At 43.9% G+C, this 25,681-nt stretch overlaps 1 protein-coding gene across 4 annotated transcripts; it reads right to left on the bottom strand.

The window, feature by feature from the left end:
* Window positions 1-490: 490 nt before the first annotated feature.
* Window positions 491-24,177, bottom strand: ppm1ab (protein phosphatase, Mg2+/Mn2+ dependent, 1Ab). 4 transcript variants are annotated; one of them, XM_063223566.1, is made up of 9 exons: window positions 23,634-23,822; window positions 21,107-21,223; window positions 20,475-20,691; window positions 19,553-19,857; window positions 18,260-18,607; window positions 17,187-17,304; window positions 8,160-8,277; window positions 4,101-4,158; window positions 491-2,388 (listed from the first exon to the last, which is right to left on the bottom strand). In XM_063223566.1, exons 1-9 carry the CDS (start codon window positions 23,706-23,708, stop codon window positions 2,344-2,346), a joined length of 1,401 nt encoding a protein of 466 aa, XP_063079636.1. In that variant the 5' UTR covers window positions 23,709-23,822; the 3' UTR covers window positions 491-2,343. The 4 variants fall into 4 exon arrangements, with proteins under 4 accessions (XP_063079636.1, XP_063079634.1, XP_063079633.1 ...); XM_063223564.1 differs by lacking the exon at window positions 491-2,388 and having other exon boundaries at window positions 3,806-4,158; window positions 20,478-20,691; window positions 23,634-23,831; XM_063223563.1 differs by lacking the exon at window positions 491-2,388 and having other exon boundaries at window positions 3,807-4,158; window positions 23,634-23,828.
* Between the last annotated feature and the right edge of the window lie 1,504 nt (window positions 24,178-25,681).

Here is a 25,681-nt window from a genome sequence, read left to right as displayed (position 1 = left end):
AAGAGACAACCAAGATGTACGTACATAACACTACACAAGCAAACAACCAAGCCATAGAGAGAGAGAGAGAGAGAGAGAGAGAGAGAGAGAGAGAGAGAGAGAGAAGCCCTGTGAGAGCTTGTCACTGTAGACCAGGTGTCACCAACGTTGTGCCCGCTGGCGCCAGGTAGCCCTCCAGGAGCTTCTGAGGTGCCCACCAAGGACGCTAATAAACAGTGACTACAAGATTTTAATCGCAATTAATGCTTTTCTTGCTTTAAAAATGAGATTATTTATTCTTTATAACCTATAACCAAATAAGCATTCAATTATAGTGTGATCTGAGAATGATGCCAAGACATCAGTAGAGGATTTTGAACTAAAGTAGCCCTCGGGTAGCCCTCTGTAGCCCCCGAGTAGCCCTCAGACCCAGAAAGGTTGGGGACCCCTGCTGTAGACGCTGAGAGATGACAAAGGCCAGTGCAGGAAATCACAGGTTACGTCAGGGATGTCAAACTCAGGGAGCCATTTTATTTGGCCCGCGAGATCATTTCAAATGTGTATTACAGTTGGCCCACATACACATTAATATATAGAAAATATGACTTAAAGGCAGCATTTTGTGTATCACAGGAATTATGGGTGGGTCCAGACAAGTGTGGGAACATACTAGCACATAGAGGTAGGCCTATACGATAGTATGAGTATAAATGATGGTATGATATTTGCCTAACAGAACTGTACGCACAATTTCAGTGTATTTAAAATATTGAATTCAGCCCGCGACTTCATTTTGATTTTGGCCCACTTTGAATTTGAGTTCCGACACCCCTGGGTTATGTTCACCACAGAACACTCCTCCTGCACACCTCAGTTCAAGCAGGTGTGTCAGATGTAACCAATGGTTCAAAGTATTCAGTAAATATCCCGCACACCGTCCCCTTTACACTATCCTAAATATCCTTTGCACCTTTACAAATCCATCGTTTTCATTATTTCAATTCAGAATTCTTCAAAAAAAAAGTTTGGACATCACATCCTGAACAATACTTGCAATTTTAATGCTCACAACGTTTCGGTCACAAATGTTGTGAGCAATAAAACTGCAAGTGTAATGGACAGTGTGTGGGATATTAACTTATTACTGTACTTTGAGTCGCGCAGATTAGTGCTGGATCTCAAATGGTGCACTTGTGCACTTCAGTGTTCATGTTTTAGTGCATATGGCATATTAATTACGCACTAAAACATAGTGCCCAAGGTGCACAGCAGCACAAGTGTACCATCAGAGACACAGCATAGTTCCTTTGCAACTATGCTGCTCATTGAAACTGGGCTGCCTATTGCCAAATTAGATCTTTACATGAAAGTTTACTAAGTAATAAACAAATATTTTGTAGTATGATCCAAGTGCAGTAATTTTTGCAGCTAAAAATGGCTATTTCTGGAAATTCAAAATGGCGGACCATGGAGAAGATCCCCCTTTTCATGTATGAAAAGTGCAATTTTTCCAGTCATAATGAATACTTACAATTTGATGCTGGTGGTAAGTATTCATGAAAAAGGTAACATTAGTGAATGGGCAGCATGAATTCTGGAAATAAACAACTAAAAATCTCACACAGTGTCCCTTTAAAGAAAGGTGGGATGAAAAAGCCAGTTTTTGTTGTGCCATTTTGTGCTTGACGTTTCACTTCTCCTTCAGTCCTCCTCCTCCTCCTCCTCCTCCTCCTCCTCTTCCTCTTCTCGTCCTCCTCTTCTTCCTTCTTGTATTTTTCTTCATTCGCCCGTCTCCTACCTCCACTCGTTCCTTTTTGTAGCAGAGAGAGCGCTTACAAGGCAAGGGAGGAGTGCAAAGATGACGTGTGTGTTTGTCTCTAGGCAAAGAAATGCAATAGCCGCTCTGCTTTGTCTCCTCTGATGACTGTGTGGCAATTGTGACAAAATAAACAGCCTTTTTATTTAGGCCGCTTGTGCAGGCTTTGTCACCAGATGTCATCTAATGGCGCCGCCATATTCTTTGGAGAAAAGAAGGAAGTAGGAGAATAGAAAAAGAGGAATGGGGAGAGAGAGCGGGATAGAGTAAAAATGGAGGGAAAGAGAGAGAGAGGGATGGAGGAAGGGAAAACACAAGAAGTGAGAGACAGGGAAACGAGTAAAAAAAAGACAAGACGAAAAAACTAAAAATAAAGGACAGATAGTGATAGACTGTGAGCGTGGGGGGGAGAGAGAGAGAGAGAGAGAGAGAGAGAGAGAGAGAGAGAGAGAGAGAGAGAGAGCGAAAGAGAATTTAGAGAAGATGAAAGAAGAGCAATGGGGTAAGAAGAGATGAATGTAGGAGGATCGAATCCCTCCTGCACCAGTCTACAGTCTGGATGTGCCGTGTGCACGACTGGCTGAAGCCCCACACTGCAAGAATTGGAGAAAAAAACGTCAAAGATTAGAGTACAGAACAAACCCTCGTGCATCCTCAACTGAGGAGAAATAGCTGTCTGGCGCTCCAGTTATTTTCCGATGACTTATTTTGTAATTTGTCGGCCATAATACACATTTTGAACTTGCAAGCCTTGTGTGCACCTCATCTTATTTGACTGTCTTAGTGCACCAAGGAACACATAGTCGCACCAAGGAACACATAGTCGCACCAAGCAACACACGACTCAAAGTTAAGGCGCAGACGCCAACCTTTTTTGGTTTCCTTATCTCAATAATACTGTACACATAACATGACAACTTTAACAGTGTATATACACTGAATGTCTCATATGGTGTTCTCCAGGGTTCTAAATTAGCACCAGCCAAGCGGCCAAGTGCTGGTGAAAATACAATCTGGCTGGTAGAAAAGGCTAACTTACTAGACACTTTGACCTATTAGTGAGTGTGTGTTTGGCATGTGAGATTAACATCTATTAGCCATTTTAGCTGGTGATGAAAAAGTTTCATTTAGAGCCCCGGTGTTCTCTGGCTTTCCTATATTGCACTCCATCTCAACAGTCTTACTCCTGTCAAATCAGCCTGTGAAATTACATTGCACTATGTGATAAATAAACATTTTCAACCAAAACATGTAATTAATAATTGATGTCTAGGATGTATTATTCTAGTATTCCCTTAAGCTCGATGGTATGAGACAAACACACACACACACACGTTGACACTTTTTGGGCTGGCTCGGCTCACGTAATAAAGCACCCTACGGAGGGAATGGATGGAGGGGGCCTGATTTACTGTCCGCCGGGGCCTTCATCACCCCTCCGCATCCCAGTCCCCTCTCCTCACCTCTGTCGCTCGCTCTCCTCTTCGCTCCTTCTCTCTCTCTCTCTCTCTCTCTCTCTCTCTCTCTCTCTCTCTCTCTCTCTCTCTCTCTCTCTCTCTCTCTCTCTCTCTCTCTCTCTCTCTCTCTCTCTCTCTCTCCCTCCCTCCTCACCTCCCTCACTCTCTCTTCTGCTCCTCGCTCCTTCTCTCTCTCTGCGTCTTCACCTCCCTCGGCCTCTCTTCTCCTCCTTACTCCCTCGCTCTCTCTTCTCCGCCTCGCTCCTTCTCTCTCTCTCTCTCTCTCCCTTCTCCCCTCCCTCGCTCTCTCTTCTGCTCCTCGCTCCTTCTCTCTCTCTCTCTCTCTCTCTCTCTCTCTCCCTCCTCACCTACCTCGCTCTCTCTTCTCCTCCTTGCTCCTCCTCTCTCTCTTCTCCTCCTTGCTCCTCCTCTCTCTCCTTCCCTCCTCACCTCCCTCGCTCTCTCTCTCTCTCTCTCTCTCCCTCCTCCCCTCCCTCGCTCGCTTCCTCTTCTCCTCTTTGCTCCTTTTCTCTCTCCCTCTCCCTCCTCCCCTCCCTCGCTTTCTCTTCTCCTCCTTGCTCCTTCGCTCGCTCTTCTGCTCCTTGCTCCCTCTCTCTCTCTCTCCCTCCTCATCTCCCTTGCTCTCTCTTCTCCTCCTCGCTCCTTCGCTCTCTCTGCGTCTTCACCTCCCTGACTCTCTCTTCTCCTCCTTGCTCCTTTGCTCTCTCTTCTCCTCCTTGCTCCTCCTCTCTCTCCCTCCTCACCTCTCTCGCTCTCTCTTCTCCGCCTTGCTCCTTCTCTCTCTCTCTGCAATGCAGTAAACAATGTGCCAAGGAAATTGCACTTACGTTGCTGTCGTTTTTGTGGGGCTTAAGATTGCTGTATGCTGCCTCCACCAAACTGTGCCTGGGGGTAAGGAAACACAGACCCGCGCACGCACGCACACACACAAAAGGTATTTGAATGCCAAACATTGCTTATGAAAGTCTCTCTCTCTCTCTCTCTCTCTCTCTCTCTCTCTCTCTCTCTCTCTCTCTCTCTCTCGCTCTCTCGCGCACACACACACACACACACACACACACACACACACACACACACACACACACACACACACACACACACACACACACACACACACACACACACACACACACACACACACACACACACACACATCCATCCACCTCCATACAGCAGCCACAGCCCTAAGTGAAGTGTTGGGAACTTCTACCCCCCGCCTTCCTCCCAACCCTTTTCTTCTCCCCAACCCTTTTATGAAAAAAATGGATGCCTGTGTGGGTATTGAGCTGTGATGAGCAATTTGCCCTCTGCCTGTGGTTTCTAAGCAACCTGTCTGCTTTGCCACAGCAGCATTCTACCTTGTTTGAAAACAAACATGCAGGAAACGATTATCCCAATCATTTATTCAATGGGGTGTCCAATTATGTACTTGCCATTGCTCTTGCTTTCTTTCTTTCTTTCTTTCTTTCTTTCTTTCTTTCTTTCTTTCTTTCTTTCTTTCTTTCTTTCTTTCTTTCTTACCTCCTCTTCTCCAGCTCGAGAGAGTGGTCAAGACTTCAATTTTTAAAAGAACAACAAAAAATAAATAAAATAAAACACACAGAGGGAGGGACAAATGTAAGAACCATTTGAGGACAAGAGGCAGTGGCCTCGACACCATGAAAACTGAAAGAAAAGTCCGCGACACCAAGCTCCCGTTGCTTTTTTTAACGTGACGTTTCGGGCAGCATGCCCTTCATCAGACATGAATGTCAGCAGCAGGGTGAGGGAGGGCATGAATGTCTGATGTCACATTAAAACGTCACATTAAAAAAGAGCAACAGGAGCTTGGTGTCGCAGACTTTTCTTTCAGTTTTCATGGTATTTTTGCTGGTCCTGCACCCAATCTTTTTGAGACGGATGTGCAGGTTTTTCTCTCTTTGACTAGTGGCCTCAACACCCTCGGGAGAACTGGAGTGTTGAACTAAGTTTCTCCTACATACATAATTTAACCCGTCAAATACCAATCTCCTTCTCCTCCTGTATTTTTTAATGTCATCTTGGTTAAGTTGGTCAAAATGTAGGGCCTATGCATGTTTTATAGTCGGTCACAATAGTGACCATTAGGATAAGACATTATAGTTTTCAGGCAACCCTATTCCAACACATTTTATGACAGTTTTCATTTTGAGAATTGAAGTGTCTATATAGGTACACTGTCCAGGATGGTGGCCAGAGTAGTTGTTGTGACAATGCTGCTCATTGAAACTGTGCTGTCTACTGACAATTTGATCTTTACACGAATATTTACTAATTATTTACAAGAATGACCAAAGTACAGTATGTTTTGCGACTAAAAATGTCTCTTTCTGGCGGACAAAATGGCGGACAATAGAGAGGACCCGCATTTCATATATTATTTCATGTATGAAAAATACAATTTTCCCAGTCATATAGTATAACACATAGAATTTGATAGTGGTGGTAAGTATTTGTTAAAAAGTTAACATGTGTGAATGGGCAGCATGATTCTGTAAACGAACTACTAAAAATATTACACGGTGCACCTACTTCTGCCCCTCTCCCAACAAACATGAAAAATGAAAATGTATAATACGTAACACTACATAGTACTGGTAATATTAGAACTGAGATGGCATTGGAATTTGAGATTACTGTTTTAATATTGTTATAATATCTTTAATAATATCTTTAATATGGTGATAATCAGTGGTGTAGTGGTGATTTTTAAAGTCGGGGGAACGCGATTTGTGACGTCATCAAATAATTAGGTGACTTATCATGTCAAAACCCCAATATTGTCCCACTGACATACTGTCATTCTTCTCCTTTTTCATCTGTTTGGTCCATCATCTGCAATATTACTACGTGTTCATTTCTTTTTGTATTCAAACATGTTCAGAAGGTTTTTTTAAATCTCACCTCAGGAGAAGTGGGTGGACTGCATACCCCTGCGTACCGCGCCCACTACACCCCTGGCGATAATATCTTATAACGTGTTTTTCTTTGCATGGCCACTGTTGTATCTCTGCCCCTCCTCTACCAACACCCCCACGCCTTTAAATAATCCAGGCCCAAGACCTGCAGTACAGTGCACAGCAGATGCTCTTGCCAAGACATATTTGAAAAAGTGTTGACAAAAGTATCTTGCATCAAAAAAAGAAAAAAGAAAAAGAAAACACAGCAGACAGGAAAGTTATCCACTAGACGATGACAAATACCTACACCGTCATGTGCCATACTTACTGCTATTGCGAAAGTGTGTGTGTGTGTGTGTGTGTGCATGTGTGCTTGCGTGCGCATATGTGTGTGTGTGTGTGTGTGTGTGTGTGTGTGTGTGTGTGTGTGTGTGTGTGTGTGTGTGTGTGTGTGTGTGTGTGTGTGTGTGTGTGTGAGAGAATAACCTCTGCTACCACAGCCGTGGTCCCTTGATTTCATAAGGTCTACTCATCCGGCTCCCCATTTAATATTTAACTCCAATCCAATACATTATTTAGAAGCCCAGGAAAAGAGACGGCAGGGGTGGTGGGTGGTGTGTATCAGAGAGAGAGAGAGAGAGAGAGAGAGAGAGAGAGAGAGAGAGAAGGGCAGGGGGTCTGGGGCAAGAGACAGGAATGAATCAGCCTGTGTTGGTGACAAACGCCGTCTTTGGAGGAAAGACGGAAAGAGCTAAACTGAAAAGATAGTGAAACACACACACACGCATGGACGCACACACGCACGCACGCACAGGAGGGGATTTCTGTTTGGGAAAAAAAACAACTAAAAAGGGAACATACAATATATGCTCAGGGAGCAGCTGAAGTTCAGCAGCAGAGTGGGTTTCCATGTGTGAGAGAAAGCAGGAGTGTGTAATGGTGTGAGAGAAAGACCAGTGTGTGTGTGTGTGTGTGTGTGTGTGTGTGTGTGTGTGTGTGTGTGTGTCACCCGCTGTACACGGTATATGTAGTTGTGAGAGAGACGAGTGTGTGTGTCAATGTGTATGCGTGAGAGATACCAGAGTGTGTCTAGGTATGCAAACATGTGTGTAAAAGAGACCAAATTGTGTGTGTGTGTGTGTGTGTGTGTGTGTGTGTGTGTGTGTGTGTGTGTGTGTGTGTGTGTGTGTGTGTGTGTGTGTGTGTGGGTGTGTTGGATAGATAAACCAGAGGGGGGAATTGTGGAGTCTTGTGTGTGTACTGGTGCCGAGGTGAAATAAAAAAAGTGAAACATTTGAGAGCCCAAAAGGACACGGCAATCGCTGTTAATTACCCGAGCAAGTAGACACACACACCCAGACACAGACACAGACACACACACACAGCTGCAGCCTCGCAAATGTCGTTAGGGCTCTGTGCGCTTGAAAGCTGATGATGACCAAATGTTGTTTAAATAAAATATTACATGTTGCATACACAGTAGGCCTACTGTATTTCTCCATTAGTTATCTTCTTATTTGTGATGGGTGTTAAGGGAGGACCAACCACTAGGCCAGTGGTTCCCAAACTGGGGGTCGTGACCCCTAGGGAGGTCACAGAGGTATTGAAGGGGGGTCACGGACAAAAGGGACATTGCATAAAAATGGGAAATCCACAGATTAACAGCGAACATCATTCAAAAAAAATTGCTTAGTAACAGTATTCACTTGTATGGTCCATAGATATACTGTGGATTTCCTGTGGATTTCTAGCGATATTAGCGGATAAACTATTAATGGAAAATCTAACAATATTAACGGACATTATTCGCTAATATGGCTAGAAATTCATTGTGAGGCTAAGACTATGGTGGGTGGGTGGTGGTAATATTTTTAAGTCTAAAAGGGGACACTAGGCACTCGATGAACATTGAATGCAAAGCGTGTTAAAATTGTGTGTGTGTGTGTGTGTGAAGTAGGATTGACTCACTTGCTGGCGAGCCCTCCCCCCGGTGGAAGGTTTGGGATGTCCTCGGTGGCTAATGTCCGCATCACATGGACTAAGCCTGGCATACCTTCAGCACCCTGCTGCTGCAGCTTAGCCAGCTCTGGGGAAGCATCACAAGCACAAGGTTTTAGTCGAGGGGTGGGGGGACCTATGTCTTGAGGGCCATGGAGGCTGTTGTTTCCCATCGGCCCCCCAATATAATTTTAATGAAATGCAGTTTAGTAAAGAGAGATGCGCACATCCAAAATGCAGGTGCAGGATAAAAGGGCAGGCAATCATAAATCAGCTTTTTTCTTTTATTTACCAAGTAAACGTTTTCGAACTATGCACTCTGATGTTATGCAGTTTCACATGAAATATGACACGTTTTGTAAAGAAGTCGTAAAGTGCAGGCGGAAATCCTGGTTGGTGTTCATAGTACGGCCCATGGAGTGGCCCATCGAATGAATAAGGTTCCCCATCCCTGTGATAGTCCATGAACCTAGGGGGAGGGGGTTGATCTACAGTTTTTAGAGTGAGGAGTCCGCACCCTTAGAGTCCTTTTTCTTGCGTTTTATTTTTTTCATGGCAGAATAACGTTTCGACCTCAACAGTCTTCTTCAGACGGGAGGGGGTTGATCGACATCATCTGGGGGTGAGGGAGACACGCCAGCAATAGGGTTTTTTTTTTTGCAAGGTACTGTATTCATTTATTACGCATGTACGCATGAATGTATTGTTAATGATGAATTAAGCCTTTATTCTTGATATAACCTTCTACAACTTTCTTAAGTTTCTAAATACATTAACCACTCAAATTATGACTGCATATTTTTTTCTCTCTATAGATGATGGTCAGCGCAACTAGTTGCATTTGTGCTAATTGTAAAGCAGTCCGAGTAATACAGGAAATAAAGAAGCCTCACAACGCCGAACAGTTTCAGTAAAGAACTTTATTCGAATACATCATTTTTTTTTAAATGACAACTAATGGATGACATCACAGTTTGTCACTACAGTTTGCTAATACTTGGGTGCTTGCTAATAAAAAAGAGGGAGGAAGAAAGGCCATAAAATAAAATAAAATAAACAAAGTAAGTATTTGGTGCCTACCCCTGATTTTAAGTTCATTAGTTCATCTAGGAACACAGCTTTAGTAAAATCTCTTTTGAAAATCTCAAAGGGGGGAAAACAAAGTGCCTTGCAAGAGTTTAAAACGAACAGACATGCTACAGGCAATTGGGGGAAACGAACAAAACAAAATACTAAAAAGAAAAATTTATTTCATTCAAAGCACAATCCTCCATGCCACCATTTCTGAAACTAGCACATAAATACAGAGGAAAGTTTTTTTTGTGTGTAAAGACTTTTGTTTTTTTCATTTTCCCCCACACGCACGAAACATATGCAGTAAATGTATGTACGGAGTTGTTATATGTATTTTTATATATAGATTCTATAAATATTACTTCAGTAGCTACTGAAAAGTGCAAAGTCTGATTTACTGTAGTGTATGAAAACAAGGCAGACATTTACGGTGACAGTAAACACACTGACAAATATGGCGCAACACACACACACACACGCGCGCGCGCGCGCGCGCACACGCACACACACACACACATAAAATGGAATGCATGGACCACTTTTTTTTTGGTAAACGTTTAAAGGGACACTGTGCAGGAAATGGTCAACAAAATTCATTGACACTGGGTTGCCTATTGCCAAATTTCATTTTTTCATGAAAGTTTAGTAAGTAATAAACTAATATTTTCTAGTATGGCCCAACTAGAGTCAGTTTTACAGCTAAAAATGGCTATTTCTGGAAATTCAAAATGGCGGACCATGGAGAAGATCCCCCTTTTCATGTATGAAAAGTGCAATTTTTCCAGTCATAATGAACACTTTGAATTTGATGGTGGTGGTAAATATTCATGAAAAAGATAACATTAGTGAATGGGTAGCAAGGATTCTGGAAATAATCAACAAAAAATCCTGCACAGTGTCCCTTTAAGGAACAAAAGAAGGAAAATTAAACAATTAGGTATGTCTTTGAATAAAGAAAAAAATAGATAACTCTTGCTAGCATAATGACCAAGTGTCTGTTGCTGCAGCCGTTATGTTGTTGTTATTGTTTTTGTTGATGTTGTTTTTAGAATCAACCAAAGACTGAGAGTTCAGTGTCTCTTCAAGGAGGAATTATGGTGACAAGTCAAAACATTCCCACAAAAAGACTTTTTTAAACAAAAGGCTGCCTGGCTCTCTACAAGAGCAGCAACACAATAAAAGTGCAAATATAGGGTGCATTCCAATATGCAACCTTGCGTCCTCCACTTGTGCTTGTGGCCTCACGTTTTGCTGATGCCCCACCTCTGTGGAGAAAACAATCAAGTTTTCCCGCTGTCAGCCAAGCCAAAACAATTTTTGGGGGACTATTATTCATTCACCATCCAGTTTGCAAATAAGAATATTACTTTACAATTCAGCTTTTGCAAGATATTGCAATATAATGCTGTTGTCAGTGAGGTCATCATGACGTTTTACTTCCCGGTACGAGGCTACAAGCACAAGTGGAGGACGCAAGGTCGCATATTGGAACGCACACATAGAATCTCCTGTCAGGAGGACACGTGAAAGGGAGTGAAAGAAAATTGATCAGATTTTTTTTTAAACGTCTTTTACCTTTAAAAAAGAAAAAAAAAACACACACACACTTGTTGAAGCAAAGTGACACTCCGCTACTCAGAAAGGTGAACATACTCTACTCAGAGTTTTCATTTTAAAACGACATTACACAGTTCAAAAGTGTAAAGTTTTAAGTTGAATGGCCCAGTGGGAAGATAGGCAAGGCCACCTTGGCTTATTAGCCAGGGCTCTCTCTCTCTCAAAACCTGCCTGCCGGGATGTTGGGAGCAGGGGTGCATTTCTCAAAACCATAGTTGCTAACTAAGTTAGCTACTTTGTTGTTTGCAAGGCAATTTCCCATTGGAAACCACCCAAGTTGCTAACTAGCTAACAACTACACTTTCAAGAAACACACCCCAGATTCCTTTTATGCCATGACTGTTGAGACCCGGCAGAGCACAGCACAACACAACACAGTGTGGGACCACGGCAACAACACTAACGACGCTTCAGTCCTGGGCTACACACCTCAGTAACAGCAAGGAGGGTACATGTATGAAAACATTCACACATTCTCCACACACACATCCTTTCCCTGTCTCGCCGTCTCTGTCACTGTCTCTCATATGTGCGTACAGACATAGACACACACACAAAAAAACACAGACACACACACAAAAAAAACACAGACACAGACACAGACACACACACACACTTAGGCTGTCCAAAACAAGTCGACTGACTTTTCGACTTTTCCATGAGTCATTTTTGGAGTGGACTGAGTCAGGTGCCTGGCTCTGCCAATGTAGGACATTGTCTACGCTGGCCTTACAGTACGCTCTTGCCAAACACCAGTGCTTGTACAAAGAGCTGGCACCAAACGTTCTATGGGCTACTACAGTTTACCTTTGCCACCAGTAATCAGAGTTTGAGTACCTGGGGGGGGTATTCCAAGAACATGGTTAAAGGTGGTGGTTGAGGTTAAAATGTAAAAGAATTTTCATCACTTTCTTGTTCTTGTAGTACACATTTAAACTATTATCTATCACTTTTCTTTTGTTTGGGTACCACGAAACACAATATTATACTTGTATGAAAAAGTGGCAGTTATTTTATCCCCATAAAGCAGTGCATGACATCACGTTGGGGACTGGAGACCCATGAGTCGCTCTGCTGAGGGGGAGTCCATCCATCACCAAATTTTGTTTAAAAAATAAAAAATACATGGACTCTAACACTATTTCAGAGTATTTTTATATTTTAGTATCTTGAGCAGGGCTTTGAACCGTTATTTTTTTCCAAACGTTCCGTTCTGAACAGAAACGGAATTATAACGTTTCCGGTTATGAGTTCCACCAATAAATTGACGTTCCCGAACCGGTTAGAACAAAAAAATATTGTTCCCGGAACGGTTAATTTCATTCCTGTCAGCTGATTACTCCCCATAGGCCTAACAGATGGTAATTAACCAAGAAAGACGGAAGTGCAAATGAGTCAGCCTACTTCCAAACTGTTTATTCAAGCAGATGAAAAGAATATCCTCCAGAATTTTGTCAATCAGGGACGACCTAAGCGGAGAATAAATCTCAATGATGAAAATGCGCACTCCATGCTGACTTGGGTCACGGGGAGCGCTATGATGGACATTGAGAGTTTGTGCATATTTGAAGCGGCCATGGATGCCCAATAACGTTGAACATTCTCGGTGCGCTTTCTCTGCAATATCTTACAATGATGCAATGGAAACTCTGCCCTTTTGTATGACAGTGGTTTCTCTTATTTAAGATGTGGAGTGGAGACTTTGTAATCCACAGCTCTCTCTCCATTCAGTCAGAGAATGTCTGATGTCACACAGGACGTGAACCTCAGCCGTCATGATAACGTGCACAGGAAAATAATTACTTTTTTTTTTTGAGGAACGGTATTAACCGGTATTAACCGGTTACCATTATTTTTAAGTAAGTGTTTCCGTTCCAGAACATAAAAAATAATAACGTTTCCGGTTTCGTTTCTGTTCCCTCTAAAATACAAAAAGTTCCTGGTTTTCGTTTTCGTTCCTTGAACCGGTTCAAAGCCCTGATCTTGAGTGCTTTAAGTATCTATTAATCATCAGTTGTGGTTAACCTGCACCACCACCTTTAAGTAATAAACGTGGACTTTAACCTACAGGAAGGGGTAAACCTGCAGATAGATAGCACACTGGTGTCATTTAGTAAAGAAAATTAGGACTCCAGACATGTATTAGATTATTTACTTAAACTTAAACTGCATTAATACTGAGCCAGGTGCTTGGACTATTCCCCTGGGAATATTCCAAGATTGCAGCTTGCAGCCATACAGTACAACAAATAGCAGGGCTCTTCAAAAAAATGAAATTTCGACGTCCAAGACAGGAGGTTCAAGCTTCCAGTCTGAGCACCTTAGATTTATTGTCATTTAAATCTCAAATTAGCTTCCTGGACTGAGAGAACACGTAAACAATGGGACCTGGTCCCGAAAAGCATTGAGACAAATACAGAGAGGGACAGAGAGAGAGAGAGAGAGAGAGAGAGAGAGAGAGAGAGAGAGAGAGAGAGAGAGAGAGAGAGAGAGAGAGAGAGAGAGAGAGAGAGAGAGAAAGAGAGAACAGTAGAAAGAACAAGAGAAAGAGTGAGTGCGAGAGAGAGACAAAGACTGAGAGACAGAGAGAGAGAGAGAGAGAGAGAGAGAGAGAGAGAGAGAGAGAGAGAGAGAGAGAGAGAGAGAAAAAAAGAGAGGGGGGGGGGGAAGACCGATATAAATATATGGCTCTTCTGCACCGAGAGTGGAGGGAGAGATGGAAAAAGACAGGCACCACGAGGAGACAGACTGGTGGGCTAAGCCAATGAGTCATGCCTCTCCTCTCCTCTCCTCTATCCCCCTCTCCTCTCCTCTCCTCTATCCCCCTCTCTTCTCCCCTCCTCGATGTGCAGGAAAATGGCTGCCGGTGGGTGGCACACAGCAGCTGTCTCTGGACCACGCACGGGGGGAGGTGAGAGGGAGGCGAGAGGAACAAGGAGAGTGGTACTGTAGGCTGATTTTAGCTTTCCTGGCGTTTGGACAGACAAGGAAAGAGACCGCCAACATCAAAATGTGCAGACCAGCTGCCTCTCTGGAGCGATGTCGGGGGGTTGGGAGGAGAGGAGGGGGGTTGCTTTGGGTATTGGAGAGAGAGATAGAGCAAGGGAGAGCGCCTAAAAACCTCAGAGTCATACGACAGCAATGGCACCACCTTGTAACGCCAGGTTAAAAGGAAAAGCATCAAAGACTAGAGCTGCCCTTTTCCATCCCGCACAAACGCACGCACACACACACACACACACACACACACACACACACACACACACACACACACACACACACACACACACACACACACACACACACACACACACACACACACACACACACACACACACACACACACACACACACACCAAAAGGCCAAAAGAGCTGAGGTGCACGACCCACTGCACAACCGCGTATTTTTTACCAAAAAAAAACAAACAAAAAAAAAGCGATCACAACCCGACCTTGGAAAACTGTGGCTCCCACTACACATCTCTGGCAGGTGCTCTGTGGCTGTGAAGGGCGAGCTCCGGTAGAGAGGCCAAAAGAGGAGGAAATATCTAGTGCTACCGACCAGCTGAGTCCTTCCCATTGTGCAATGAGCAAGTCCCATGGTCTTCTGCCTGTACTATCGTCTTCCACTAAAAACCCTGAAAAAGTAACAACTTAAGACAGAATCATGAAGAGATACAGAGAGAAAATAAAGTAAAAACAAAACTGAACAAAAAAAACAATGAAGACATGGTTGGTTTGAGGCAACGACGTGGTAAACATCCCTACTATGCAAATAGCATCTTTACAAATATCTTATACAATCTTTTTTCCTCCCCCCAAATACTGTGTTTTCATTTCAAGACATTTAAAAAAAACACCACCAAAATCTCAGTACGTCAAATGACACCAGAATACATATCAATAAGAACTCTGCAAACATACAGAACAAACAGGGAAGTATCTCAATAGGACAAAGTGGACATTGGGGAGGAACCATAGCCAGGAATCATATTATGATCACTGGGTGGGCCAAAGAAAAATAACAGGTGATCCTAGCCTAAAACATGTTTTTTTTCCCCAACCAAAACTATCAAAGTCAGGAAACTGGGTTCTGGGTGCTGGATAAGGAGGGGGTGGGACAATGAGACCACCCCAGCTCACCAGTGGCAACACCTACAGGTATGGGGAATGCAGAGAGACAGCCAGGGGAAGAGCTATAGGGGGGGGCATGAGGGGCATTTGCCCCTGGTCCCAGGGCCCTCCTGTGTTGGTGGAGGGGGCCTTATTATGACCTTGGCAGGCAATAAGGGGGGCCCTATCAGCGTGTTGCCCTAGGGCCCTGTGTGTAATTCGTCCGCCACTGGAGAGAGGGACAGGAAAAACATAATTGGGACACCAATCAAAACACGGTCCCGGTTCACGTCTTCGTTTACCGTTCTTTTGTAGAAAATGGATAAGGACAAACAATTTAGCGTCACATCATGTCGGAGGAATGTGACGTGCTGGTTGGTCGACTCATGCTGAGGTGTACAAGGCATGCAGGAGGAAAAAAAAATGTGTGCAGTCTTAAGGACATTTTACACCAAAAAAATATAACGTCATAATAGAAATATATTTTTAAAATAAAAATAAAATCAGGTTACACAGCTGCTGTCAACAAATCTATGGCAGCTCACTGAAATTTACAGCATTAAAAAAATAAATAAATAACGAACAAAAATTAAGGCCCTAAAAATTAAAACGATTACATTAAAACCCATATTATGTAAGGTGTTTGGTGGGGCGTATCCAGGACGGGTAAGGCAATTGTGTTTCTCATGACAACTACTGTAGGCCTAAATCTTGAGCAGATACATGCACAGTTCAACAAACTTCTCAAGGCAAAGAGGCGTCACCTCAGCTAAAAAACAAAAAAGCAAAAAACAAATAAATAATTAATCTAAAAATCACATCCTTACTTCTTACACAGGTAGCAGAAGGTGACAACGGACTAACATTAGTATTTTTTTTCTTGGTCTTTCTTTCCTCTTTGCTAATTTGACAAACTAAAACAGGAAAAGAGAAAGAGGGGTGGTGGGGTAAAAAACTAAAACTTTTGACGCTTCAATTCAGTGACAAACAGCTAAGAGCAACAAGAGCAACATGCTTATACGATGGAGGAATGACGGCACCGACAGCAACAGAACGTACAAACACAGAGAAGTTTGGGTAACACTTTAGTTGACGCCGGTGTCATAAGCATGTCATTACAGTGTCATGGCACAGTTTTGCACGTGTCATAAGCATTGTCCATTCATAAACATTCATAAAATGTTCATGACATGGACATTATGTTTATGGCTTAATTATGACTGTGTCATGACACTGGTTTGACATTCTTATGACACCGTTGTCAAGTAAAGTTTTACCGAAGTTTGTAACAAAGAACAACTCACCAACTACATGGTGACTGATTTGGTCTTTTTTTTAACTCTCCTTTGCTTAGCATGGTGTTAGTTCTACTTCTATAGCAGCTTCTGTTAAAGAACGTATGAAAAGGCGGTGTGCATGTGTGTATGCATGTGTATGCGCGCGCGTGTGCACGTGTGTGTGTGTGTGTGTGTGTGTGTGTGTCTATGTATGTGTTTGTGTGTGTGTGTGTAGGGGGTCCAAGCCACTTCCTTTGAGAACATTCCTCCGATTTCTGCGATTGCACTCTCCTCTTGTTGTAGCTAAACTGATATTCTAGAGCATTTGTGCACAGGTGCATGGTAGCGTCAACAAACACTGGAAGAAAAATCACCAGGCACCCCCCCTTGGCACAAGGGGATGCAAGTGTGTGAGGATCATTTGGTTATGCTTCAGTTCAGCCTACGCCTTGACTTGCTTTCGTTTCCCATGCACTGTAGTTGAGTGAAAACGTATGGTGGTGAGTTGTCCCGTCAAGGTAAACAAAACAAAAAGGGACAGAAGGCTCCCAACTTGGTACTCTATTCGAGGTGTCGCAGCAACACGGAGGAAAATACACGCTACCACAGCCTTTAATATCACCGATGTGAGCTGAACCCTTCAAACAAGACAGCTGACCAAAGTAAACTAAGGTGTTGGAGTTATCTAGTAGCTAAGCCTGTCTTCGTCTTTGCCAGAGAGGGGAAGGACCGCCATCACACAAGGTCACCAGCCTAGTGTAAAGGACGCTTGCCTTGCTCGCTTTCACTTTGTGTCTTGACTTTTCTCAAGTGTTCTGTTTTTGTTGTTTTTGTTTTTTTGTTTTTTTTTCATTAATTACTTTTGTGCACGCTCTGCAAGGTCAAAGTTACTTGTTAGCCTTTTTAGATGCTCCACCTTCCACTCTGTTATGTAGATGCTTGTCCAGTTCCTCTTCCCTCTTCACAGCCTCAGGGGAGATCTTGGGCGCCCCGGGGAAACATACCAGCACCACGCTCATGTTGTCTCGACTTCCCTGCAGACACATGAAATAGCATGCATTTTAGAACCCAACGGAATAGAATAGAATAAAAGAATGGAATAGCACACCTTTTAGAACCCAATAGAATATAATAATAAGAATGGAATAGCACGCCTTTTAGAACCCAATAGAATAGAGTAAAAAGAATGTGATAGCAACCTTTTAGAACCCAATATTAAAATAATTGAATAGCACGCATTTTAGAACCCAATAGAGTACAATAGAGTAAAAAGAATGGAATAGCACCTAACAGAATACCTTTTATGGCTATGAGAATTGAGCACAATGCAAATTACTGTATATGTCAAATGAAGCCAACTGATATCAATGAAGGTGGGGGAAAAAAAGTGCAGACAGATAAACTACTGGAAGCTATAGTGTGAAAAAGCCTGCTCTGCAGAGCCAGGGGCCTGCTTTTCATTACGCTCTGTGTTGTGTGAACATGATGATTTATTTCCACTAGGTGCTTCGTACAGCTCCGAGATGGGGAATGAGACTCACATACAGTGCGGGGTCAGTGCTCTGTTTACATGGGGGTGACAAAGTGAAGCTCAACAGGTGTCTCCTCTCTGCGTGTAAGATATGTACAACACATCCAGCGTGCTATCGTGCCTGAGATTATGTAACTCTAGTCACTCACAGCCAACAAGCATTCTGGTTGCAGAAAAAGGAACACGTTGCACTAGACATGATTGTGATCTTGTACACAGTATCACTCTGGCTTAATGCACTGCTACAGCAAGAGCATAATCTAAGAAGGCTGGTTGGCAATTGCAGAAACAAAAAATAAGACACATTTTGGCTACAACAAAATGATGTAGTAGGCCTATCCTATCTTCACAGAACGCAACTCACATGCAGGCAGTGACTGAAAACGCGGGGCCCCATAAAAGTTAGCTGCAATCTGGGCAAACAAACAGCTCTTATCTCAGCGATAGACGACCTTCACCTTGTACAAACAGGTGTCCACAATCTCGTTGCAGACGCTCTCGAGGTCGTCTGTGAGCTCCAGGCGCGAGCGCACAAAGTCGCACAGCTCCTCGTTGGCCATGACGTCCCAGATGCCGTCACAGGCCAGCACCACGAACTCGTCCTCGCTCTCTGAACGCTCGATCTCGTACACCTCCGGCTCGGGCGACACCAGCTGCTCCGTGGGGCCCTTGCCGTGCACGCACTTGTAGTCGAAGTCGCCGAGGGCCCGCGAGACGGCCAGGGAGCCGTTGACCCGCTGGATCATCACGGAGCCGCCGGCGTTCTGGATGCGTTCCTTCTCGGCCGGGTTGCTGGGTTTGTGGTCCTGCGTGATGGAAGAGAAAGAAGTGGAGGAGGCACACAGAAGAGATGGATGCAACTCAGTCAAAACTGTATTGAAAAACCTGAAAATAATAATAGAAGCCAGACGACAAAATGGGACGCAAAACATTTTTGGAACTCTAGTCCATCATCCGTGTTCCTAATTTGCATTCAACTCTTGCATGCGACTTCGTTTCTTTCTCCTGCATCACTGTACATTTTTGAAATTGTGCATAGAGCGAAATTAGTAGAGTATCATTTATTGATCCCGAGGGAAATACTGTGGTGCAGACCTCCACTAGCCTCGCGCGCCATCCTACGTACTTCCGACAAGACACTTGGCTCTGCACTACGTCTGGTACCGGTCTTCTGTGGAGCGATGTTGACCGGTAGGATTTTCACCAGTGTTTTGACAAACGGTCCTACATTGTAATTTTATCGTACGGTAGGATGTTCTGTCAGACATGTCCGTTAAACGGTCCTACATCGCCATAGATAGACGTCGGACATGTTTGTTCAACAACTTACAAGTTAAATCCTGATTTTTCCGAAAATGTCCTTCCTGCTTCCTGTCAGATCAAACAAACTCCAGACCATGAATACGAAATGGAAATGGTAGTATAATGGGATGGTCAGGACCAGGCTAGACCTCCACCACCTTCACCTAACTAGGGATGGCACAAACCGCACCGAAAACCGAAACCGTACAATTCACACACATACCGAACCGAACCGTGAAATCCGTGGCAAACCGCAATTCATGTACTGCCCAGAAAAATCATCACTTTATAACTGCAGTTATATAAATATTGTTTAATATTCCCAGTGCATCATTTATCATGAACTAAAAAAAAGAACTGTAGAGAACCGAAAACCGTGACCTTGACACCGTGATATGAACCGAACCGTGAATTTTGTGAACCGTACCACCACCTTCACCTAACTGTACCTGTGTGAAGAAGTGCACGCGGCCGCCGCGGCTCAGCAGGGCGCGCGAGTCTCCGCAGTTGATGAAGTAGATGTGGCGTGGCGAGATCATCACCCCGACCGCCGTGCTGCCGCTGCGGTCCGCGCCGTGCTTGCGCTCCGACAGCGCGCGCATGTGCTCGTCGATCTGCAGGAAGCCCGTGCGGATGCCCTTCTTCACGTTCTCCACCGATGGCTCCACGGACAAGGACGTCACCGACGATGACCTGCTCTCTGACCTCTCCGACGTCTCCTCTACCATGCTACCCCGCTTGCTACCTGAACCACCTGTAGGCATGTGCAAAAAAAAAAAAACATAAGTCATCACAATTCTATACTGTTGGCCTCTTTACAATACCAAGGATACCATGATTTTCCCTGACCAGAAAACAGAATTTCCAAGACCTCCGGTAAAAGGAAATGCCCAACATATTGACTGTTTCATTATTTTTTTGAAAATCCAAATCACTGTTGTTAGCCAACCCTCTTGGAATTTGCATTTGTCGGCCACCATTGGGGGCTGCCCCCTTGCACGGGTGAGGCATAAATGCAACTCGGCTGTGTGCAGCGTGCAGTGTGCGCTTGTGTGCTGTGGAGTGCTGTGTGCACACAATGACAATGGGAGTTGGAGTTTCCCAGTTGGGCTTTCACTTTCACCTGTTGGGGTCACTGCCACTGACCCTATGTTTCCCCAGTAGAAAGAAGCCCACACACTTCCTCTTATTTAGGAGTGAATTACCATATTATCCATACCATATTATCATATTACCAGTACCAGTTATCAGTCCAAAGCATTACAGTACAGCAATATATATCGCATTGTGTCATATAGCACTATTGTATTGTGACCTGTGTCATGATGCGTATAGCATTGTGAGCTTGTTGCCAAAATTCCCAGTCCTCACCACCTGTCGGGGTGACTGCCACTGAGCCCATGCTTCCCCAGCCCACGCCCCAGAAGTCGGGGTTGTTGGTGATGTGGTCCAGCAGGTGCTCGCAGCAGTAGCGTGCCACCTGCGAGCCGGCGTGCCCGTCGTACACGGCGAAGAAGGACCAGGGCTGGAGGCCGTTGGGCAGGCCGATGACCGCCGTGTGCGCGTCCTCCATCTCCACGCGCCAGCCCTGCACGCAAAGGGAAAAAAAAATCAGCCTTTGTGGTGATTCAATTCAATACCAATATATTGACTCAATCAATCAAGTCATTAGAGTAAGTATCATTTCTAGTAGTTAGAGTAAGTAAACGCCCCACAAAACTGATAAAATTAACAACAAAAGTAAAATAAAACGATTAATCGAGTCTCTTGCGGACCCATCCATGAATCATATTGGTGGCTGTTGATGTATGATGCTCATTTTGTCTTACTGTTGTAGCAAAACTTAAGTTTTTCTTATACTTCAAACATGTAAAAGATTTCGACAGTATATCTGTCGTCTTCAGATGAAGACGAAATATGTCAGGTAAAGGATAAATCTTTTACACATCCGAAGTATAAGAAAAATCGAAGTTTTGTAAATCGATAATTATTTGCACTCCTACCTGCATGCTGCTGAGGCCGAAGCGCAGGCTGTTGCCCTCGCCGTGCGCGTTGTGCTTCTCCATTTTTGGCTTGTCCAGGAAGGCACCCATTCTCTTTCTGAACGTACGCACTTCTCTCTGAAGGAAACGGGGGGGAAGGAAAATTCAGATGAGTGAAGGTGCAAAACACACACCAGAAAAGGAGGTGCTAGCAACCAGTAAAACACTTGAAAGAAGAGAGAAGTGCCGCACACTGTCGCAGAAATGATCTTTTAATGTGAAGGAGAAGGAGAACTAAAGGAGACAATTAAAAAAACCTAACTACCGTATAGCACCTGGGGGGTATACTACTAGCCTGGTCCTGACCATCCCATAATACTACCATTTCATTTCGTATTTATGGTCTGGCATTTGTTTGCTCTGAAGCGATTGTAGGAAGCAGGAAGTTTGCACTCAGTTATGGTTTGAAATTATTGGACACCTCTCACCCAATCGCTGGCAGTTACTCAACAACAACATAGCGCAGACCAATGGCTCTGGCGCAGATGTGTACATCATTGTCACGAGCGTCCTCCCCCTTTCGCCCCCACGTGGGGGGGCGCGATCAAAATTCTACTGCTCCAGGCACTCCACAGAGAACAGTGTTTCCCATACATTAAGGAAACTATGGCGCACCGCCATAGTTTAAATTTGGCCGCCATAGTTTCGAAAATGTAAAAAAAAACGATTTGAAAAACGATTTCCTTCGCATTTTCCTCCTGGAGTAAATACATCCTATAGAGAAAACCATAAGTGCTTGAAAAACCTCGAGAGAAGGGACAGTTGGGATGAGTTTACTGACACTCCCCAGGCTTTGTTTTACAGTTGTAGGATAATGAGTTAGGCAACAGGCTTTCATTGACACAGCAGAGGAGACATCGGGCTGCATATAGAAATGAATGTGTAACGAATGTGTATAAACATAAATGTGTAATATGTTGTTCCGCCCTTTTACCCTTTTATGGGAGGAATTTTGAAAAACTGGCCCTGTGACCAGCACCCCTCATGTAGAATGTGTACGCCTATGTGTGTTGGGGAAAAGGTATAGCCTACTCTCTTAGACCATTTTTGTCTGTGCGTTAACAATTTCACAGTTTTTTACGCCGTGTGAACCCCCCCCCCCCAAACAACAAAATCCCGCTGCCCCCATAGTTTCCAAAAATTCTGTGGGAAACACTGGAGAAGCACGGCCAGACTACCGTAGTGGAGCCAATCCTTTGGCGGAAGTACGTAGGATGGCTCGCGAGGCCAACTCCTTAGTTTGCCCCCCGGCCGTTGTGCTGGTGGTTTGAGTTTTGTCACTTCCACAATTTCTACAATCAATGTGAATACATGACATTTTTGCTGAACATAAATTAGCTGGAAGAACATTCAAATACAGTTCCTTCAAGTAAAACCTTTGCATGTACATGCAAATAATTGTTGTATAAGTTATGCCAAATCATCTTTTCCTACTTCTTCTCTTCCCTCCAACCACCCAAAACGATCTGCATCATTGTGGGTTATGGGGTGACCGTGGACAGTTGCAACAGGGGATGGTTGTAACATCTAGTTTTTTTATTTTTTATTTAACCCTATCAGATAGGCCTACAAGCTAGAGCAATTGTACTCATACTACATGCCATGTTGGACGCCCCTTTTAGTTTTGCAACTGTACACGGTCCCTTGCTTCTAGGCCTATCTGACAGAAGAAAAATAGATGTTGCAACCATGGCCTGTTGCAATTGTTCCCCTATGTGTGACTTGCATTAAGCTTAGGTTTTACAAATATGCACATTACAATATTATCCTTAATTGCACATAAATGTATGATATTGATATGACTACTACTACATATACAGTAGACACACATATTGCAAATCATGATGGCAACGCATTTTTATCAAAATGCAATATTGTCATAATATGTACACGTCCTTTTCACCTTTGTCCTCATAGGCTATATCGCAGCTTATCACCAAAGGGGCCTTTACCTGGACAAAACCACTTGACCACCTGTCAATATACGTCAGGGTAAGATGTGCACCACTAGTACGTCACCACGCACCCATCAACAGGAGGAGTAACAGGTTAGAAAGTGTACTTAGCAACCGACCACAACAACCGCATAGTGTTGCTTTCATGGAATAGTATACAAGTAATAGCGACAAGTACATCAAATAAGCCTAGTCAGATGGTGACTGTCACGTGTGAGGCGTCCTGTGGAAATTAACCACGACGAATAACTAATTGTTTCATTAAGAACGTCAAATAACGTCTCAAAATGTCCACCTCAAAATACACCATGGTAACTTGATCCACTTGTGCACGTAGATACATGTAGCATACCCAAAATACTGCTAAACTACCTGGTTATTTATGCAGCCCAGCAGCTAATCTAGCAAATAAGTTAAGTGACACTGACAGCTGACAGCTGAGTGAGAGTGAGTTAATGGATTCACAGCAGAATATTGTGGACTGGACACAGTTCCCTTGCATTATTGTGATAGCCCAAGTATAAGGCAACTACCTGAGTCATTCTCAATCCCCACAAGTCACGTAGTGCTAATGTCACACATAATTTTGTGAACATCCACATACGCATCCTGCGACTGTTCCAAGACGGCCTGTTTTCGTCCCTGGAACTGTCTCTTTGGCAGCATCTGGACGGGTGGTTACACAACTAGCAGAGGAGCTAACTACCTGCGAGGAAATGCTGCAGAGTTCTGAACATGGTAGACATATGGAACATTTGGAATGAAATACAACATACTCCCTTCACTTACCGTTATCCGTATGCAAGGATGTGCTGTGTCAAAGCATGCAGAGAGCCAAAAAGTGAGTCACTAGCGCGATACAGTGGCTAGCAAACTATCGTTAGCTAAATGGTTGCTAGCTAGCCAACTAATGAGAACGCAACACCGAGGGAAACGAGGGATGAGAGCGTCTGTAATGAAGGGGCGAGACCGCCTTCAACCGGCTACATTTAGATAGAAAAAACATGCTGCTGTCTTCAGCTTAGGGCACTCAGGAGGAAAACTTGAAGCTGGGTGTTGTTGCATTCTCTACTCGCTACACTCAGAACAATTGAGTGCCCATTTTCCAGCTTTCAATATTCTATCTGCTGCCGGTCTGCCTATGGGAAGCTACCTATCACTACTGGCAAAGCCCGGATGTGGGCCTGCACACAGCAGGTTGCGTGCTTCTGTGAATTACATCATCACACTGCACAGAAATAGCATCATTTTTTTTGAGTGAACAGAATGCACTGGGCGTCTGCAAACATGGTGAGTGGGAGTGGAGCACAGACGCACTCTAATAGTTATTTTAGTTCATTCAGTAACTTCCATTGGCATTTTCTTAGTAAAGGTTTAATAAGCAAGAATATCCCTCTTATAGACATATTGTCGGAAAAAACGGGTTCAGAAGATTAAAAGCCCTTTGATGAGACTATTTAGCCTATCGTTGAGCACAGTCTGGGGGGGGGGGGGGGACGTAAAGGCTATAGCAAAGGCTTTTACTCTGTCAGTCCAGCTTGTCCACATCTGTTTGCTGCCATTTTTTAGGCTACTTTCTGGTTTGCAACCATTTTGGATCCTTGTATGTCTATTGGCTATTCGCTTAGGCCTACTATCAAAGCAAATGTGGGATTCTACTTTGTGTGTGTGTGTGTGTGTGTGCGTGCGTGCGTGCGTGCGTGCGTGCGTGCGTGTGTGTGTGTGTGTGTGTGTGTGTGTGTGTGTGTGTGTGTGTGTGTATCTGTCTGTCTGTCTGTGTCCCTGTGTAGGCTATGTGTCTGCACAGAGTCAGAGACAGTAAGATTCTAATGACGTAGCCTGTTCGATAGCCAGGGCTATTCAATTGGAGGCCCTGGCCATCCACGAGGCTATATCTATATATAATCTATAATAGGCCTATTACCTTTGGCCCTTTTACTGTGAGGAATTTGATAAACTGGCCCTCCTCAGTGACTTTTGATTGAATACCCCTGCAGTAGGCTAGGCCTACTGTAGGCCTGTCATTTAGTCCTCCTTACTGGATCCAGTGAGTCACATACACTGTGTCCCATGTATCCCTGTGCACATACCATTGCCTTTGAAGTCCAATGGTTAACTGAAGCTCAGTGCAACCACACCACACTTCATTTTATGGTAAGCACTGTGGTGAATTATTTATGCTGGGCTGAGAGGTCAAAATTAAAAGCTTCTTGCATAAAAGATACAGTCTATGGGGTGTGGTGGGGGTGGGGGTGGTTGCCCATGTGCAATGACAACATAATGTTGCTTAAAAACAAACTGCAATAGCCTGTGTCACTTAATGCTTTTATCATGTATGGAAACATGTCACACCCTAGGGCTAAACTTGCTCGTCTCAAACGGTTTTACATGAACTTCATATTCTTGTCACTTGTAACATTTATTCAAGGAAAAAGAATGGATTGAAATTCTGCACTTCAGCTCATGTCAACAAATTTCTTGCTAGTTTGTGAAAATGCTTCAGGCAGGCAGGCCATGTGCCAAAGTTCACATTGGCATTGGTTTACTGAGAAGCTGTTTACATATATGGATTTTTTGAAAG

The sequence above is a fragment of the Engraulis encrasicolus genome, chromosome 18 (genome assembly GCF_034702125.1).
Source record: "Engraulis encrasicolus isolate BLACKSEA-1 chromosome 18, IST_EnEncr_1.0, whole genome shotgun sequence".
Classification (NCBI taxonomy): Eukaryota; Metazoa; Chordata; class Actinopteri; order Clupeiformes; family Engraulidae; genus Engraulis; species Engraulis encrasicolus.
The sequence above is the reverse complement of the archived record's forward strand: the minus strand, read 5'-3'. Positions and strand labels throughout refer to the sequence as shown.

What these genes read in the sequence shown, in the direction of transcription:
- ppm1ab (XM_063223563.1), bottom strand. Translation starts at nt 23,708, where the DNA reads ATGCGTATGTGGATGTTCACAAAATTATGTGTGACATTAGCACTACGT. An exon ending in GGGGATTGAGAATGACTCAG is followed by an intron (nt 21,224 to 23,633) that starts GTAGTTGCCTTA and finishes CGTTTCCTTCAG; the next exon opens with AGAGAAGTGCGTACGTTCAG. An exon ending in GCGTGCACTTCTTCACACAG is followed by an intron (nt 18,608 to 19,552) that starts GTACAGTTAGGT and finishes TCCATCACGCAG; the next exon opens with GACCACAAACCCAGCAACCC.